This window comes from Malus domestica, chromosome 16, assembly GCF_042453785.1.
Source record: "Malus domestica chromosome 16, GDT2T_hap1".
NCBI classification, from domain to species: domain Eukaryota; kingdom Viridiplantae; phylum Streptophyta; class Magnoliopsida; order Rosales; family Rosaceae; genus Malus; species Malus domestica.
The window spans coordinates 357,184-376,533 of record NC_091676.1 but is presented as its reverse complement, the minus strand read 5'-3'; the positions used below and the strand labels follow the sequence as shown (position 1 = coordinate 376,533).

At 38.4% G+C, this 19,350-nt stretch overlaps 1 protein-coding gene and 2 long non-coding RNA genes across 9 annotated transcripts; all 3 read right to left on the bottom strand.

The window, feature by feature from the left end:
* Positions 1 to 423: 423 nt before the first annotated feature.
* On the bottom strand, positions 424 to 3,747 carry LOC103403405 (probable metal-nicotianamine transporter YSL7). The gene is made up of 6 exons (XM_008342230.4): positions 3,094 to 3,747; positions 2,587 to 2,750; positions 2,384 to 2,481; positions 2,150 to 2,284; positions 1,848 to 2,037; positions 424 to 1,705 (listed from the first exon to the last, which is right to left on the bottom strand). The coding sequence occupies exons 1-6, from the start codon at positions 3,482 to 3,484 to the stop codon at positions 566 to 568; spliced, it is 2,118 nt and encodes a 705-aa protein (XP_008340452.1). The 5' UTR covers positions 3,485 to 3,747; the 3' UTR covers positions 424 to 565.
* Positions 3,748 to 4,894: 1,147 nt separating this feature from the next.
* LOC139192711 (uncharacterized) lies at positions 4,895 to 11,335 on the bottom strand. 7 transcript variants are annotated; one of them, XR_011577018.1, is made up of 6 exons: positions 10,996 to 11,319; positions 10,348 to 10,473; positions 9,960 to 9,996; positions 9,858 to 9,875; positions 8,049 to 8,073; positions 4,895 to 5,120 (listed from the first exon to the last, which is right to left on the bottom strand). It is a non-coding gene; the product is annotated as an uncharacterized lncRNA (long non-coding RNA). The 7 variants fall into 7 exon arrangements; XR_011577012.1 differs by having other exon boundaries at positions 5,076 to 5,211; positions 8,049 to 8,161; XR_011577013.1 differs by having other exon boundaries at positions 5,076 to 5,211.
* Positions 11,336 to 17,041: 5,706 nt separating this feature from the next.
* On the bottom strand, positions 17,042 to 18,635 carry LOC103403484 (uncharacterized). The gene is made up of 3 exons (XR_011577010.1): positions 18,409 to 18,635; positions 18,059 to 18,170; positions 17,042 to 17,816 (listed from the first exon to the last, which is right to left on the bottom strand). It is a non-coding gene; the product is annotated as an uncharacterized lncRNA (long non-coding RNA).
* Between the last annotated feature and the right edge of the window lie 715 nt (positions 18,636 to 19,350).

The window sequence follows — 19,350 nt, the reverse complement described above, 5'->3', positions numbered from 1 at the left end:
TTTGTCATGTTATCAAATTGTGCATGATGAACAAGTCTAGGTAAGTTTTTTTCCTTGTACAAGTTAGTACAACATTTTAAGTAGGGCTGTTAATTGTTGAAAATTAGTGATTGCGATTATTGTGAAAAAGAGAATCAAAAGTTAGTCACAGCAAAATACCTATAAAAAAAAACAGGCTTAAAATTCTCTCATCTCCAAATCTCTTCTTTTTTCCTTTACTCTTCTCTCGTTTTCACCTTTGTATATCTCTATATAGAAGTTAGTATTAAATGTTGACATGATTTAATCGTGACCGTTTAAATAGAAGAGACAGGAGGGAGGAAAAAATGAGAAAGGAGAGACTCTGAATAAAAGAAACAAATTGATAAGAAGAATGATAAAACTAACAGAAATTCTTTTTTTTTTCCAAAGTAGATAAAAAACTTTTACCAACCACATCAATCCGAAAATTATATAGCAAAGGTAGGAATAATATTCAAATAAACAGCAAGCTAGCTACCAGCTGCATATATATTATATACACACAACAGTCGCATGAAATTAATTAACTAGTAATCAAATTAAGCTAGCTACCTAATAGGGAATCAACTTTGTTGTTGGCAGAAGCAGAGAGGAACTTCATGCAGATAGGAGCTTTGACAGACGCAATGGCCAGGATAGCAGCCGGAACGCCCCACAATGAATCACCGCAGATGAGTCCCGACGCCACAGCTGGCCCAAAGTCATCGGCCTTTTGCCTGTTCTTCCTCCGCCACAGGACGAGGATCAAGCTTCCCACGCACATGTCAATGGCGAAGTAGGAACCCAGGTAGAATGGAATCGCCATGCACATTGGGCTGGGAATGAACCTATAGATCCTGTACTTGGTTTCATAACGCTGTAACAGCTCGATGATTATGTTTATGGCGACTGCAGCTGCGAAAAACGAGACTGCAAGCACGACACAGTTTTTGGGGAGGGAACCGACACCCTCAACTCCAAGGAGTGCAATGCCGCGGTACATTAGGCCGTAGGGTGCAGGATAAGGGCCGTCTGGATCACCAAGTGGGTAAGCTTTGTAGAAAACCCAGAATACTAATGGAGACATGACGCATCCCATGGCTGTGCCAAAGACTTGGCTGAAGAACATGGATCGAGGAGACGAGAGCGTGAGGTATCCTGTCTTGAAGTCTTGCATGAGATCAGAAGCGGTCGCGACAATGCTCATCATCACACCACAAGAAGCAAGGCCGGCAATGACACCACCGTGGTCAAGGCCAACCCAAGCGCTGAAGATTATGATGGCAAATTTGCCATAGTTGGAGGCAAGAGACCAATCAGTGAGGCCACAGCCGTAGGCATTGCAGAAGGCCAAGACTGGGGCAATCAGATATGCAACCAGCACATGGTACCATTTCAGTTGGGGGAAGATCAAGGGTACCACACTGATGGATATGGCTGCGAGCACAATGTAGCCAGAGAAAGCAACCCAGCTGGGGATTTGGTCTTTCAAGAAGTACTCGATTCTTCGTTGTTCATCATAGTTTGCCGAGACAACTTCGGAGGACCCTCCGGCTTCAACACTGTCAAGATTTACAGGTGGTGATGAAGACGACTCAAGTTTCTTCTCTGATCTTTGTGTCGCGAGACTTTTTGTGGTCATGAAGAGCATGTAGACTACATGGAACAAACCGTCGCCAAGCATCATCGCTATAGCAATAAAAACCTGCAATGAATTTAGAACATTCAAAGATTATTAGAGATCAATTCATGAGCAACATTATATTGCAACTTTCAAAAACATATTTGTGAAGATATTGAAAATTAAACAAGCTATACATGGCGGAGAGGAAGTTTTAGTTACATACCCTGTATCCTTGGATGCCGTGGAGACTGCTGGCGGATAGATTAGCGCTGTACCAGATACCTTTCTTTGTCTCAATCAAGGGCCACATGATTCCCCATGAAATAATGGCTCCAACAAGCAAAGATACATTGACCATGATAGGGCAGATCATGCCAACGCCAACATAAGTCGCTGAAAAATCAAAGTAAAACCTGCAAGTTTTATGATCCGAGTTATTAGTGAAATCGAGGCATCCATGAGGGCAACAAAATGATACAAAAACAAGGAAATTGATATTTTGTTGAGAAAGAAATCTACACATACTTGTTAGCAAAGGCTTTAAGACCAAATGTTGGGAAGCTGGAAAATCCGCAGCCGTCAGCAGCAGCGAAAAACCACTGGAAGAAGGCAAACGCAAAGCTGAAACAGAAGCTTTTGAAGAGCACAGCAACCTGTTTCCTGCATTCGTTCATAAGAATATATTCTTACACAGTTAGCAGATTGATTACGTTTAATCGCAAAATCCAAATCTACAAATCAAGGCAATGTGGTTCTTACTTTGCCAGCTTAGCTCCTTTGGGTGTGTGAAAGCTGTTGATGAGGTATGCAGTTGCAGTTCCACTCGGGTACGTTAACTTGTACTTCAGGATCATCATCTGTTGGATGTTTAAAAAAAAAAAAAGAAGACCAAAACCAAATTAAGTGAACAAATCTTCATGTCTATATGCGTAAGTGTGGATTAAGAAGTGGTTTCCAATTACCTTCCTGAGGGGCATAATCGAAAACAACCCGACGAAGCTGACAGCGAAGAGAAACCCAATCATCCATCCAACATCAAGCTTCTTTATGTTGATCGGGGTGTTGCCTAGATCTCCTTGCGCAGCAATCTTTGCACTCATTCCCAGTAAATAACTTGCAGTTCCACCTAATTAATCATAACACAAATTAAAATTACTGGATCATGAAGCAGAGCAGCTATTAGAACACACAAATATTTGACATTAATCCCAACTGAAAATTTGTTCAATTTTTACTGTGAGGCTTTTTCACAAACACTTTGTAAACTGACCGTGATGCAAATATTATATTGTTTTCTTGCATGCAAGGCCAAATTATAGAACCAGAATATATATGATATTTGACAGATCTACAACTTCCATCAGTAATCTATGTTATCGATACGAGCAGAGATGAATGATCGAAGAGAAATAGTTAATTAACGGATTTAATGCGATAAATTTGATTAGAGAATGGATTATTGAACATACTGCTAAAGGCGATCCCGGAAGAGGCGACGACGCAAGTCTGAATGACGGTGTTTTCCTGGCGAGTGAAAGGCTGCTTCAAGAAGCCGCACTTGTCGATCATGGCGGTGTAGCCTTTCACCACGGCGAAGCCGAGCAGTCCGGCGGCGACGTTGAGCGAGGGAATAACACCAGTGGTGAGGTTCAACTTGCAGACGATGAAGTTGAAGACGATGCTGAGAATGAAGCTGGTGACCATCGACCTCACCGTAATCTGCTTGGTCCACGGCGGCACCGCCGTGGCCTTGAACGCCTCCTCAACATTCAACTTCTTTTTGGTCTTTCCGGCAGTGCCTTTCTTGGCATCCAAGTCGTCACTCTGGTTATCACTGCCCTTGCTAAGGCTTCTCTCCATGATTCGATTCGATTCGATTCGATTCAATTTTTTCTGTGCACGAGACCGTGGAGGCCTATATATATATATATATATATGAGAGTAGAAAATCTGAGCCAGCTAGGATTCGGAGTGGGGTTGGGACCCGGGAAACAGAATCCGGAATCGTATTCAGATTACCCAAATTAAAATTTAATTATTTATTATTTTTTTAGAGGGTATTTGAAAGGACGGTAGCTTCCAAGCATAACAGCTACATATACATACAAGGCTGTCCAGAGTCTGAGAGTGAGAGGTTTGAGAGAGAAAATATAGATGGCATGAGCCTTTGGATTTGACTTTTTGTTTATTGGAATTTGAGAGAATCCGCCATAATCGGGGGTCACTTTCACTCAGGATTCCAATATTCCAAATATTACGATTTACAAATGATATTACTAATTAGGTTTAAGCATATTAGATAATCTGAGTGTGACGACCGCTCGTTTAAAAATAAATTTAAAATGATTAAAAAAGAATCTGGTATAATCCGAGGTCACTTTACTATGGATTCCAATATTCTAAATATTACAATTTACAAATGATATTAATAATTAAGTTTAAGCATATTAGAGAATATTGCGACGACCACAATATAGGCTATTTTAAAAGTTATTTTGAAACAACCCAAAAATATTTTTTTATGAGAGTTCTTTTGAAATCAATCCGTAAAAAATACAACTGAATCTTAAAAAATATTTAAATTGTTTCTCGAACTCAAAACACTTTCAATAATTTTAAAACTTATTCCAAATTAATATATCTCCTAGAGTTATTAATTTATTCGTAAATTAATTAAAAATATGAGGCGATGGTATCATAGCCACTCTAAAAGACTTTTGGGTAGGAATCCTCTTAGGAAAAGATTACAGCTGGCGCCAAAATATTGACGAGAATTTTATTAGTCAATTTTAAAATTTTCAAAATCGGAGAATTTTCATTGGACACGGAAAAGGATTTGCGGCACAGCAGCTGGTGGTGGTGGGCGAGTTGGATGTTTTTTCTTGTTTGGTACTACTAGTGTGTTCACACGAGCGGGTGGAATTCAGCAATTTAGCGCCGCTAAAATGGTTGGATAATATTCCAGGCGAACGAACGATTAAGGACTTTCTAGAACCGCCCTCACCACCCACGTGATACGCACATGTCTTGGATGCACTGCAATTAATATTAATAACTCGAAGAGTGAAAAATAAAATAAAAGAATTAGTAAATGGGAGAAAGAAAGATTGTCTGAGAAGTTCATTCCTTTTCAGATTCGCATACAAAATTGAGAGTACAGTTTTTATGACCCGCAGCCGCAGGTAAAAAAAAGTCTCCGCAGAAGTCATACGGAAACAAATCAATATTTAATTCGGTAATGCGATCTTACAATTATGTACGAAAAAAAAATCATGTTACAACAAAATTGCCACGTAGGAAATAGATATTACAACATTAGTTGCAAACGCATTGACTGCCAGTAGCAAATAGCTTGCCGTTGAGACCTGGAATGGTGCATAGACGACGACGTGCATAATCTCGCAGCCTCCACTTACTCGATCCGGGAACTTTCTTGCAAGCTTAACAAGCAGCTCGCCATAAATCACTTAAACTTCGGAGATATCAGCAGGCAGTTCTGTTGGAGTCCCAAAGATGTAGACATGTGTTTGTAAAAGAGGCCCATATTAGAACTAACTGTAGTTCCCCAAAGGTTGCATCCAACTATTCTGTTTGCACTCAAAATATACCCATTTTTACTTATTTGGGTAATTTGGGTAAAATATGGTATTTGAAGGATTAATATGCAAGAAAACTAACTTGGAAAGATATTTGGCTGCAAGTGGGGGGTTTTGGCACTATAATATTGTTTTTCCCATTTGTTTGGGTGGTGGAGGTTTGTCAAACCTTTGTTTAATCAAGATACATGCATGTATTGCAAGTGGATGGGAGAGCTTTCGGGCAAGAATGTGTAGTGAAAGAAGCTAGTTTGCTTCTTTTATTTATTTTATTGCAAGTGGAGAAACATGTGCTAAAAACATGTGGTGGAGATGCAAGTTTCCCTTTTAATATTGTTTCTACATGCAAGTTGGCAAATGCAAGTTGCCCAAGCTTCTTTCGGGCAGGTACAAAAACCTCAGCAGGGGGTTTCCTCCATATCTCTATTTAAAGGAGCAGATGCACAAGGTTTATGGACACTCAAACAAACAAACAAAAGCACAAAATCTGCTCAAACCAGATTTGCCAAAAGCCTTCTTTTAGCTAGTTTATTATCTCTGCTGCTCACTTGCAGTATCGATCTCATTTGTAACCTTTATGTACTCATTTCCAGCCATATAAATTACAAGCAATCTGCAATTTTAGTCATTTTCCTCTGTCATTTATATTTCCAAGCAACCTTGTCATTTACATATTGTTCTATCTCTCCATATAAGTAAAGTCCTTATTTTTAAGGCAAACAAATAACCTTAATTTGAGTAACTCCCACTCAATGGCACAATCTCTTGATTTGAAGTCAAAAGGCGCAACCTCAATCATTCAAATCCCGTCTACTAGCGGCATCTAGTAGTGGCACGCCCGCACCCACAAATCCCGTATGTGAAGTAAATCCTCGGCTTGCCCGCAAGGCGTCATGGCGGATTTAGGGAGCGAACATATTTTGGCACGCCCGGTGGGACACTTATATGAAGTTAGATCATGAACAATCTTTATGTTCATGATTTTTTTGCTTTTTTTTAGGATGACGGTGTGGAAGAGCGCTCAAGCTATGACTATCACATAGAGTCAACCTATGAGTTACCAACTTATGGGTACATGGCTGAAGGACACTCAAGTCCCATGGAATATGATTGTCGGCCAACTCATGGCCATCAAATAAATAATAATCTTGAAGATTGGCCAACTTATGGCTATGATGAAGGTTATTATTCTTTTGAAGACAATCACATTCATGAGTACTATGATAGGCTAACAAATGGCTTTGAGTATCAAAATGCTTCCAATGAGTACATAGAGTCAATTTATGAGATGTCAACTCATGATCATCCGGATAAAAAGCTCTACAAAGAGGATGTGGGCAGATTAGATAAGGTGTCCAAACTCCATGTGGCAAGCATCGAGTATGGTGAAGAGGTGACTAAGTGTTTTAAAAGGGTGGAGGAAAGCTATACAACTTTTGGAGAAACTTTGAGAAAGTTGATAGATCAAATGTGTTAAATCCCCTCTACAAAGCACACTCACCGTACTATAACCAAGGAAGAACATATCATACACGTTGATGAAGGCCAAACTATGGCCCCACCCAATGAAAAATCTATGAAAATAGATATGGTTGTAGAAGACCAAGCCGACATATCAAAACCGATAACGGCTAAGATGGAGCTTGTGGCTATTGTAGGCCAAACACCAACGCTCGGGGGGCACGAGCCCACACCTCATGTGGAACCCAAAGAAGAAGAAAATAGCTCCTACACTCTTCCCCGCCAACACGAGCATGTTGTCCGCATCAAGATCTCAAGGAGGGCAAAGTTTGGGATCAAACATGAATGACCACCTCCTATGGTTCCCAAGCTACATAGCATGACCAATTTAAATGGTGAATTTGATATCTCTACACTCAATTTTAAAAAGAGAAAAAGATTTGAGTGTTGAGAGAAAAATAACATATGGGCAATGAAGGAGTTTCATCAAATGTGCTCGAATAAGGCTCGTTTTGTTTCTCCCTCTTTCCTTTTCTAATTTATTTCTCTCATTCCCTTCATTTTCTAAAAAACTCCACTATGCCCGAAAGGGGTTTATATATATATTTATATATTATTTATAAAAATCTTTGCCCGTGTGGGCTATATATATATAGTATTATAATATATATTATATTTTATATATACTTTGCCCGAGTGTGGGCTTAATTTTTTATTATTTATATATATCTATATATTTATTATTATATTATGTTATAATATATTATATTATGTTCTTTGCCCGAAAACTGGCTTTTTATATATATATATATATATCTGGTTTGCTTTTTAATTTGCCCGAATGGGCTTTTTTCTGTTATAAGCTGCCCAAAAGGGCTCTTCCTTTTCTTTTTCTATTATTTTTCTCTCTTTCTTTTTCTCCTTGTCAATCTTGTCTCATTGTCTCTCTCTTTCTTTTTTTATTTCTTTTTACTTTTTTATTATTTCTTTCTCTCTCCTTATTTCTTTCTTTCTTTTTCTTCCTTTCTCTTTCTTCCCGTCTCTTTTGTTTTGGGTTGCCCGAAAGGGCTATGGATATATACATATATACTAGCAACGGTGCCCACGCGATGCTGCGGGTTTCAAAACTGTAGAAACATGCGGAAAGTTCTAAATGCATACGATATGCAATACTATTTAAATATATGTTGAAATCTATTTACAACCATATGGATTGGCGGTTCTATTGTCATTGTTCTAATATTTCACATCTTTTACAAATTGAAGTCCCAACTGTCCTTAACTGAAAGAAAAGATAAAAGTTTCTTTCTCATCGAAATCTATCAATTTGAATCAAATCTAATAAAGAAGTATAGATTGTAGCATACCTTGTAATTTCTGCAAGCTGGACACCTGCAATATCAATAGTGACATAATTTCTTCCTAAGCCATCGGAAAAACCAAATTTGAACAGAACTTCCTCGCCCCCCCCCCCCCACCTCTGTCCAAATAAAAAAAAAGTCATGTTTCTCTTTCGGAACCTCTAATCACATGACACAAAATCACACCGAACAGGAAAAAAAAAAAACTAAACACATTAACTCTTGACAAATAATTATTACCCAAGAATGGAAAATCACTGAAAACATAAATCACCAATGAAGAAATGAGGAAGCAAATCAGCAACCTAACCATAAGCATTAGGATGAACCATGCTAATTTGTTCACAATTGATCTGTCTCCCTACATTTCCCCTTTTTCTCAACAAACGAAAAGACCTATCCTCCTTTTTTTTTCAAACTTGCAACCACATAGAATATTATAACAGAATGATCAAACAAAACAGGTTGACTCTTGAGCACGCATAACTGTCGAGCATGGAAAGACTTTGGTTTCTTGCAAACTAATGGAAAATAAAATAAGAAACCCGTTGGGAAACTTGGCAATAGATTGATTAAAAATAATTAAAAATACTTTTTATACCACTTGGTGATGATAAACACTCTTTGTTTCCGAATGAAATTAAGCGTAGTAAAGAAATATGCCCCAAATCAGCTAAAGAACTCATAATAGTCTTCTAGTATACTCACTTGTAGTTTGAAAACTAAATGAAAGAATGAAAGACATAATATATACACAGAAAAGTAAAAACTGAAATACATAAAGACACTAAAAACTGAAAAAGGTTTCAATTACTACAGTTTACATCAATGCATATCAAATTACACATACATGTTTGAAATTGTCGCAAAGTAAAGGAAAATGTAACTGGTTCATTCGGTTGTTACAACTGAAAGATTTTAGTTTTGTTAAAGAATACTTATTGAGGAAGATAGAAAAGATATAAAAGAAATTTGTTAAGTAAATTGGTTTTTGAAACATGTACAGATTTCCACCCTTAACATAGTTAAAGCATTTAAAACAGAAGGTTAAACCACTAATAAAAAATTAAAAATAATAGCAGGGGTAAATGGGCAATGAGTTCATTTGTACTTCAATTTATGAAGGCCAATCTAATAAACCAAAATATGTAGGGCAGTAAAGAAATTATTGACCAGTACCAATGATAGAAAAGCACATGTAAACTAAAGAGATTTTTTGTTACTATCAACTGCAAAAAAATAACCTATGCAATGCAAAAATGTTGATACAGAGTTGGAGTATCAATGCCTGAAATTGGTTTTTGAACCACCAACTACCTCCGTGAATATCTTTGTTTGCTTAATGGTTTGGGTTGAAGTTGGGAAAGGAAATGTAATTTCTTAAAAGGAGAGAACGCAGAGACGAATACAGAATGGTTCACATGGCCACCTCAAAAAAGGTTGAAAATTAAGCTTCACTATGAATGGAAAGATTAATAAATATAATTAAGAAGGCCTGATACCCAAGCCGAAATCAGAGATATCCCTTGTAAACAAAAAGATTGAGCATTTCCACTCATAATATATATATATATATATATATATATCTATATATTTTTGGGAGGCGGTTGGGAAGGCTCAGAAAAAGACATCAAATTTTATACTTATTGCATGCAAAGTATGCAACAGCCTCCCACCACTTAAAATCACAGAAATAAAAGGAATAGAATCAAGAAAAAAAAGACAATTACACAATAATTACACCTTCACTAAGATTAATTAATTAATCAAGGAAAAAAATTATAAAAACGAAGACCATGAGAATAATTGGCTCACCTTTGTACTTGTGATTTGCTGCCAAAAACAAAAATAATGTCATATACATTAAGCCTGCCTAATTACTAAAAACAAAACATTTTGCGAGAAGTAAGAACATACCCAAACTTGTCTGCAAATAGATGAGAAAATTTTATACCTGAAACAGATGGGAAATTTATTAGGAAAGATAGTTCAGCCCATATGTCTGTAATCTATATACAAAAAACTACTCTCTTCATCAGCCAAATCGTTTCACAAATAAATAAAAAACAGAATTATATCTTGAACAATGCCAATTAATGATTTCCCATTTCCTTAAGCCCAACATCAAAGCCAATGAACTGATGAAAGTGTGAAAAAGAGAAACAAAAAATGTCAATTAAGCAATCAAATGGAATCAAATGGAGAACTACTTGACAGAGCTGGAAATTTACTATAAAAGGTTTGAAAATTACCCAGTAAGATTTAAAAAGCAAAAAAGAGATGTGATGGAGTGGGAATCACATACCAGCAACACCTTTAAATATGTAGTGCTCCTCTGAGAGAGCATCAAGAGTGACTGATGAGAGTGCAGAGAAACGAATGATTGAGAAATTAAAGCTCTGAGCTCAAATTTGGGGCTTCCACTTTCCAACTGGGTAAGAAATAACAGAGAGCCAATCCACCAAAAATATTAATCCAATGGTTTCTTCTAATTCAAATTTTGGACCACCCAAATTCCGATGAAGAAATAACCCAAAATTCCAACAGATTGAAGCTCTCACAGACTTCAAATTATCAATAGCCAGCAATAAAAAAAATTGAAAACAGTAAAAATGAAGCAAAAAGAAATTAAAGCTGCGAGCCATTCTCTAAATCTCAGGCACCAATCTAAAACACCAGTAATTAGCACATAATGATAAGAATCTAGCAGTATTCCAATTGTTTAAAACCCAAATTCCAGAAATCATGAAAAATGTTACAACAGCAGATAACAAAGGGTCAAAAAATGAACAGCCACACCTTCTGAAATAAAAAACAAAATCAAAGAACACATTCACACCATCGATCCAAACGATAACCAGAAAAGAAGAAAAATTGACAGACAAAACCCATGTAAACATATAGAAGGAAAAAAAAAATTAACTGCAGACGGTAAGGAAATCACAAAACTCACCAAAAAGGAACTGAAGACAGCAAACCCAACTTTTGATACCAAGCAGTGACAACGACGGCACAGAGATGAAATTTTACAAACGAACCGATCGGCGCGAGCAGAGAGAGATGAGATCAGAAAGGTAGAAAAATTAGGGTTTGAGACCGTGGCCCACCACAGCAAAGCTAACTTTTGATGCCAAGCAGGGACAGAGAGGAAATTTTTTCAAACCGATTGATCGGCGCGAGCGGACAGAGATGAGATCAAAAATGGAGAAAATTTAGGGTTTGAGAGATAAAGAAAGCTAATCCCAAAATGGATGAGAACGACGACTGCAATAAAGAAAAAAGGAAAGAGCACCGAAGCATCCAAAGAAATCGAAACAGAAGAGGATCAACCCGTGGACTCCGAGGGCAAGGCAGTCATTTCACTGTGAAAAAGATGGCAAAAATTTGGCTTAACAAACAAATTGAGAGTCATTTTCGTCCACAAACCGTCCTTGAACAGTATTGCGGTTTTGGGGTTTTAGTATATGTATAATATATTTATATTATATTATATATTATATGAAAAGAGGCAAACAGAAAAAGACAAAAGAAAAAGAAAAGTTGCCCAAATTTCTCTATTCTCCATCTTTTTTCTTTGTTTTCCAGTTTGTCCGACTTCGGGCATTTTTTCAGTTTATTATCTATGTAACCAGTGAAGATGCTCCCATGTGTTTTGATATCAACAAGAAGGATGCACAAGTCAGACAACATTTTTTCCAATGCTAGTTGCACTACCAATTGCCTTGCTCCTCTTGCCAAAGTTTATCAACGACAGAAGGACCGAAGAGGTAGACGTGCCTCTTTCTTCGACATTAATCCTGGCAGCATTGGAGTCGTAAGTTTCACAAACTTTACTCAAATTTGTAAAACTTGGGGGGCACTGTTTGCACTCAAAATATACCTATTTTTACTTATTTGGGCAATTTGGGTAAAATATGGTATTTGAAGGATTAATATGCAAGAAAACTAACTTGGAAAGATATTTGGCTGCAAGTGGGGGGTTTTGGCACTATAATATTGTTTTTCCCATTTGTTTGGGTGGTGGAGGTTTGTCAAGCCTTTGTTTAATCAAGATACATGCATGTATTGCAAGTGGATGAGAGTATTAAGGAAGATAATAAATCTTCTATTTCTGTTGATGAAAAACCGTTTAGCAAAAGTTAAATGTGGTTGGTTTGTTATTAACTGTAGTTAGTTAGAATGGTTACAAATTCAGTTAAGGTAGTCAAGGGTATATTTGTAAAGAGCAAAATGCTATATATATTATCTTCTGTGTAATTGTACATTTGTGAAATGAAATACAATCTTGTTAAAGAAGTTTTATCTTTCTATATGGTCTCATCGCCAGTCGCCTCACGGCTCCTCTCGATCCTCTTCTCTTCCGCTCCGATCTTCTCTTCCGCTCTGATCTTCTAATCTGTATCTCGATTTGTTCTATGTGGTGTTGATCTTGATCTGTTTTCATGGCGACTTCGTCTGAGTCGGTGCCTGTTTCCAATCCCTCTTCTAACCCTAATTCCTCTTTGTATTCCTCTCTCACGATCCAAAATATTGGCAGTATGGTGCCAATCAAGCTCAAGAGGACCAATTATCTACCGTGGTGTGCTCTGTTTGCTCCGATTCTTCGACGGTATCGTCTTCTTGGTATCGTCGATGGCACCGAACCCTGTCCTGCTCCTCTTCTCCCTGATCGTACTCTTAATCTGGCTTTCGAAATTTGGTATGAGAAAGATCAGAATCTTCTGATCTGGTTTAATTCCACGTTGTCTTAAGAGGTAATTCCTGTCACGGTTGGTGTTTCGTCTTCTCGCGATCTGTGGCTTAAGCTCGAACAACGATTTGGGGGTATCTCTGATGCCCATGTTCATCAGCTTCGTTCTCGCCTTCAAAGTGTTCAGAAAGGTTCTCGATCCATGTCTGATTATTTGCAAGAACTCAAAGAGATCTCCGATTCTCTCACTGCTGCTGGAGCCTCAATTTCTGATCGCGATCTCATTGCTGCTACTCTGGCTGGTCTTCCTGATGAATTTGAATCTTTCACCGACTCAATCATGCTTAGGTTATCGTCTACATCTTTGGATGAACTCCATGGCTTGCTCCTTACCAAAGAGCTTTCTCTGAATCGTCGCAAGAAAGTTGTCTCTTCTGGTATGTCTGAACCATTTCATGCCTTATCGATTCAGGCTCAACATCCACTTTTTCCCACTCCTCCACAGGTGTATGTTGCTCAGAATCAACCCCTTCAGCACTCTTTTCGTTACAATTCCAATCGTGGGAAGCAAAATCGTGGTAATCGAGGTTTTCATCGTGGTAATTCTTTTGCTGGTGGTTTTAATCGTGGTAACTCTTTCACTGGTGGTTTCCATCGTGGTAATTCTTCCAATCGTGGTTCTCCCTCTGGTCATCGGGCTCCTTGTCAGATTTGTGGTAACTCCAGTCATGAAGCGTTTGACTGCTTTGACCGGATGAATCCTGATATCTGTGGTCGAATTCCCCCTGCTAAACTTCAGGCAATGTGTGCCCGTTCCGATGTCAAGTCCTCTCCTACTTGGTTAATTGACTCAGGAGCAACCTCGCACATTACTAATGACATATCAAATATCACATCTCCTACCCCCTACACTGGTGAAGACAAAGTTTACATCGGTGATGGTAAAGGTCTTCCTATTTCCCATGTTGGTTCATCTACATTATGCACCCCCTACTTCTTCTTTTACATTGTCTAATGTTCTTCATGTTCCTCATATGCAACACAATTTGGTGTCTGCCTTTCAATTTCTCCGGGACAATTATTGTTCATTGACTCTTGATTCCAATGGCTCCGTTGTTAAGGATCGTTCCACGGGGAAGACGCTTTTGCGGGGTTCCGTTAAAGATGGCTTCTATCCTTTGCAGTCTACTACATCTTCTAGTTTCGTTTCTGGTAAAGCTTCTTCTTCCCTTGCTGCATCAGCCTTTGTCAGTATTAAAGCTCCAATAAAGGTATGGCACAGGCGATTGGGTCATCCATCTTCTGCCATTTTTCGTCGGGTAATGTCTACTACTACTCTTGCCGTCCAAGGTCGATCTACTGTTGATTTTTTCTGCTCTGATTGTGCATTGGCAAAGAACCACAAGCTTCCTTTTGGCCTGTCCTCTTCAGCAACTACTCATAGTCTTCAACTTTTAGACTGTGATTTGTGGGGACCTGCTTCTGTTCCATCTAGCAGTGGTTTCAGATATTACTTACTTCTTGTTGATGACTTTAGCAAATACAGCTGGTTTTTCCCTTTGAAGGCCAAGTCGGATGTATTTTCTACGTTTGTTGTTTTCAAGAATTATGTAGAAAATTTGCTTGGTAATAAAATCAAAGTGTTGCGTTCCGATTCAGGGGGTGAATTCACTGGTCATTCTTTTGCATCTTTTCTTAATGAGCATGGTATTTTTCATCAATTAAGCTGTCCACACACGCCTGAACAAAATGGCTGTGCTGAGAGAAAACATCGCCATCTTGTTGAGACTGCCCGAACCTTACTTGTTGCTTCTCATGTTCCTCATGTATTTTGGGTCGAGGCTTTCTCTACTGCCTTGTATCTCATTAATCGTCTTCCTATTTCTGGTCACTTGCAATCTCCTTGGGAAATTTTATTTCATCAGCACCCGGATTATTCCAAACTCAAAGTCTTTGGTTGCCAATGTTTCCCTTGGCTTAAAACTTATGTTCACAGTAAATTGGATGCTAAAAGCAAGAGTTGTGTATTTTTGGGCTATAGTCTTCAGCACAAGGGTTATCGGTGCTTTGATCCGGTTGACAACCGCGTCTATATCTCCAGACACGTAATCTTTAATGAAGCAGTCTATCCTTTTCAGTCTCTGCAGCTTACATCTTCTCACTCTGACGATGTTTCTCCCGTGTCTTCTTCTTCGATGGATCTTTATTTTCGCACGATTACTCATCCTGGTGCGTATCCATCTCCTGATTCTTCACCTAATGCTGCTCCTTCTACTACTGCTGCTTCTCCACCTCCAACTACTTCTCTTTCTCCAGCTACTTCTCTGCATTCCGATGCTTCTCCACCTGTCTCTACCTATATGGTCAATATTCATCTTATGGTTACCCGATCCAAAGCCGGCATCTACAAACCTAAGGCTTATACAGCCACTAAGCATCATCTATCCGTTGCCATGGATTCCGTTCCCAGTACTTATCTCCAAGCATCTAAGTTTCCTCACTGGCGTGCTGTTATGCAGGATGAATATAATGCCTTACTGTCTACATGCACTTGGTCATTAGTTCATTCGAATTCCTCTCAGAACATTGTTGGCTGCAAGTGGGTATTTCGGGTTAAGCAGAAACCTGATGGTACTGTGGATCGTTACAAGGCCCGGCTTGTTGCCAAGGGCTTTCATCAACAACAGGGAATTGATTTCCAGGAGACTTTCAGTCCGGTTGCTAAACCGATTACCATTCGAATCCTTCTTAGTCTTGCTGTTCAACATAATTGGTTTTTAAATCAGTTAGACATCAGCAACGCCTTCCTTCATGGTGATTTAAAAGAGGATGTCTACATGATTCAACCCCCGGGTTTTATTGATCCTATTTTCCCCAGTCATGTGTGCAAACTTCAAAAATCGCTTTATGGTCTTAAGCAAGCCCCTAGAGCTTGGTTTGAAAAACTATTTCGAGCTCTGCTTGATCTTGGCTTCCATCAATCTTCTTCTGATGCATCTCTGTTTGTCCTTCATAATCCTAAGCTGGTTATCGTTCTTGTTTACGTGGATGATATTCTCGTAACTGGCCCTGATTCTCATCTCTGTCATCAATTCATTAATCAGCTTAGTAATCGGTTTCCAGTGAAGGATCTTGGTCCTTTACACTATTTCTTGGGGCTGGAAGTTCAGCGATCTTCTAAAGGGATATTTCTTCATCAAACTAAATATCTACTTGATCTTCTTCAACGGACAAATATGCAAGGTGCAAAACCTTGTTGCACACCTCTTGGCTCCAACTTCAACGGACAAATATGCAAGGTGCAAAACCTTGTTGCACACCTTTTGGCTCCAATAAACTGGATCACACTGGTTCTCTTCTCCCTAACCCCACCGAGTATCGTTCTCTTGTTGGAGGCCTTCAGTATCTCACGTGGACTAGACCAGACCTTGCCTTTGCTGTCAATCAGCTCTGCCAGTTTATGCATGCTCCGCGTGAACAACATTTTCAAGCTGCCAAACGGGTTGTTCGCTTTCTAAAAGGTTCTGTCTCTCAGGGATTATGGTTTACACCAGGTCTTGTTGATCTCTCAGCATATTCTGATGCTGATTGGGCTGGCAGCCCTTTTGATCGGCGCTCAACCAGTGGCTACTTTGTTTTTCTTGGTCCCAACCTCATCAGCTGGAGTGCCAAGAAACAAAGTACTGTCGCCCGTTCTTCTACCGAAGCCGAATATAGGTCTTTGGCTCATACAGCTGCAGAACTCACTTGGGTTTGTAAAATCCTTCGTGATCTTCATTGTCCTCTCCCCAAACTGCCTATCTTATGGTGTGATAACATTTCCACCATCTCTTTAGCCTCTAATCCTGTTTTTCATGCTCGCACTAAGCATGTTGAGATTAATTATCATTACATTCGCGAACTGGTTCTTGCTCATCTTCTCAAAGTCCAGTTTGTTTGCAGTGCTGATCAACTTGCTGATCTTCATACAAAATCCCTGTCTAAAAATCAGTTTCGATACCTGTGTTCCAAGCTTCCCGTTGGCATCAACTCTGATTCCTCCTCTCGCTTGAGGGGGTGTATTAAGGAAGATAATAAATCTTCTATTTCTGTTGATGAAAAACCGTTTAGCAAAAGTTAAATGTGGTTGGTTTGTTATTAACTGTAGTTAGTTAGAATGGTTACAAATTCAGTTAAGGTAGTCAAGGGTATATTTGTAAAGAGCAAAATGCTATATATATTCTCTTATGTGTAATTGTACATTTGTGAAATGAAATACAATCTTGTTGAAGAAGTTTTATCTTTCTATAGAGAGAGCTTTCAGGCAAGAATGTGTAGTGAAAGAAGCTAGTTTGCTTCTTTTATTTATTTTATTGCAAGTGGAGAAACATGTGCTAAAAACATGTGGTGGAGATGCAAGTTTCCCTTTTAATATTGTTTCTACATGCAAGTTGGCAAATGCAAATGCAAGCTGCACAAGCTTCTTTCGGGTAGGTACAAAAACCTCAGCAGGGGGTTTCCTCCAGATCTCTATTTAAAGGAGCAGATGCACAAGGTTTATGGACACTCAAACAAACAAACAAAAGCACAAACTCTGCTCAAACCAGATTTGCCAAAAGCCTTATTTTATCTAGTTTATTAGCTCTGCTGCTCACTTGCGGTATCGATCTCATTTGTAACCTTTATGTACTCATTTCCAGCCATATAAATTACAAGCAATCTACAATTTTAGTCATTTTCTTCTGTCATTTATATTTCCAAGCAACCTTGTCATTTACATATTGTTCAATCTCTCCATATAAGTAAAGTCCTTATTTTTAAGGCAAACAAAGAACCTTAATTTGAGTAACTCCCACTCAATGGCACAATCTCTTGATTTGAAGTCAAAAGGCGCAACCTCAATCATTTAAATCCCGTCTACTAGTGGCATCTAGTAGTGGCACGCCCGCACCCACCAATCCCGTATGTGAAGTAAATCTCCGACTTGCCCGCAAGGCACCATGACGGATTTAGGGAGCAAACACATTCTTCACCCCTGCGATGAAAGTCTTCTAAATGGGATTCCGCTGAAAATAATGGCACCAAACCATTTGTTCAACACAAATCTGGAACCAAGACAAAGGCAAGCTCAACAACCGGTTATCCTGGAAGCAAAACGAAGTAAATAGTTCTTACACCTAAACAATATTTTTCTTTTCATACAACGAAGAACACACAACCGGTAAATCCCAAACTTCCATTTCCCTTTTTTGTTCATCTTTAATTGGACAAATACGCAAGAGCCACAAATAATATGGATGCAATGCACATATTTAACCTCTATGAATATTTGAAAGCAAAATCATACCACGATGATACGCACTTTCTATTGCAATCAGCCCGGGATGAAAGGTCAGCTGTCCATATCTGCCAAGCTAATTGTCTAGATGCAGCCGACAAAAATGCATAATATGGCCCACCTGCTCCAAAGTTTGACAATTTAGGTGTGAGGATGTGGCAGAAACGAAAAGAAAAATTAGACTGAAGTTCCAACAATGATAAAGGAGAAAAAAGCGGACAGAGAGGAAAAGAGGAAATTGTAACAATACTTCCTTAATTAAAAATTCATGATCATTGGTCTCTTAAATTTAGTGTTCTAAAAAACTAACATCGAGGCGCGCCTAGACGCCCTTGGAGGCGAGCTTGCTGGATTTTCGCCTCTGTTTTGTGGGGTAGGCATAAGGCAATGTTAGGGTGCGCCTAGGCGGCTAAGGCGTACCCAGCGTTCAGTTGTGTGCTTTTTTCCTTTCAAATCTAGGTCTATTTCTGCCATTCATCTGTTTTTGTCATTCATCTGTGTGCCGTTCTAGTTTCAAGGAAGAAGAAAGAGAGAAAGTTTCTCTCTCCAAATCCTAGTGGCAAAGTCTAACTCTAATTCTTTTTTATTTTTTTATTTTTTATTAATTATTGCTCATTCAGATTTTGCCGCCTAGCATTTTAATTAGCCAAAATTTACTTCTCTTAAAATTTCCTATAACTACTCCACTCCATTATTTATTTTAAATTCCCTATAATAATTGCTTCACTCGATCTTTATTTCATTTTAAATTCCCTATAATAGCTGCACTTAGCCTTTATTTCCTTTTGAATTGCCTATAATTGCGACATTCTGCCTTTATTTCCTTTCAAACTCCCTATAATTGTGGCTACTCGGCCTTATTTCTCTTGAAGTTCACTATAATTGCTTAAAATAAAATAAATAATTACAACATTTTAAGACTATATGTCATAATTTTCAAGTACAACTACACTTAGTAATGAAGAAGAAGATATTATCTTTGGCTTAGTTATAATTATATTTGTTTTACAAAGTATTATACTATATATATATATAATTATATATGCAATATATATTAACTTTATTTAGGTAACGCCTCATGCTTAGGTAGGGTTATCCATGGAATGCCTCGCCTAAGCCTCCACCTTTTAATACATTGCTTAAACTCATCAAAACGTGCATGTATGATCATTTTCGTCATTAAAGCTTCTGTTAAAATGAATCATGTGCCACACACGTAAGGCTGAATCAAGGGGCAAATATGAAAAATGAAATGAGAAAAATTGTAGCAATGGTTTAAACGGGATTCTGACTGAGTTGTT

Coding starts and splice junctions, on each gene's coding strand:
- LOC103403405 (XM_008342230.4), bottom strand. CDS start 3,484: ATGGAGAGAAGCCTTAGCAAGGGCAGTGATAACCAGAGTGACGACTTG. Junction 2,285..2,383: donor AAAGGAGCTAAGCTGGCAAA/GTAAGAACCACA, acceptor GAACGAATGCAG/GAAACAGGTTGCTGTGCTCT. Junction 1,706..1,847: donor ACGGCATCCAAGGATACAGG/GTATGTAACTAA, acceptor AATTCATTGCAG/GTTTTTATTGCTATAGCGAT.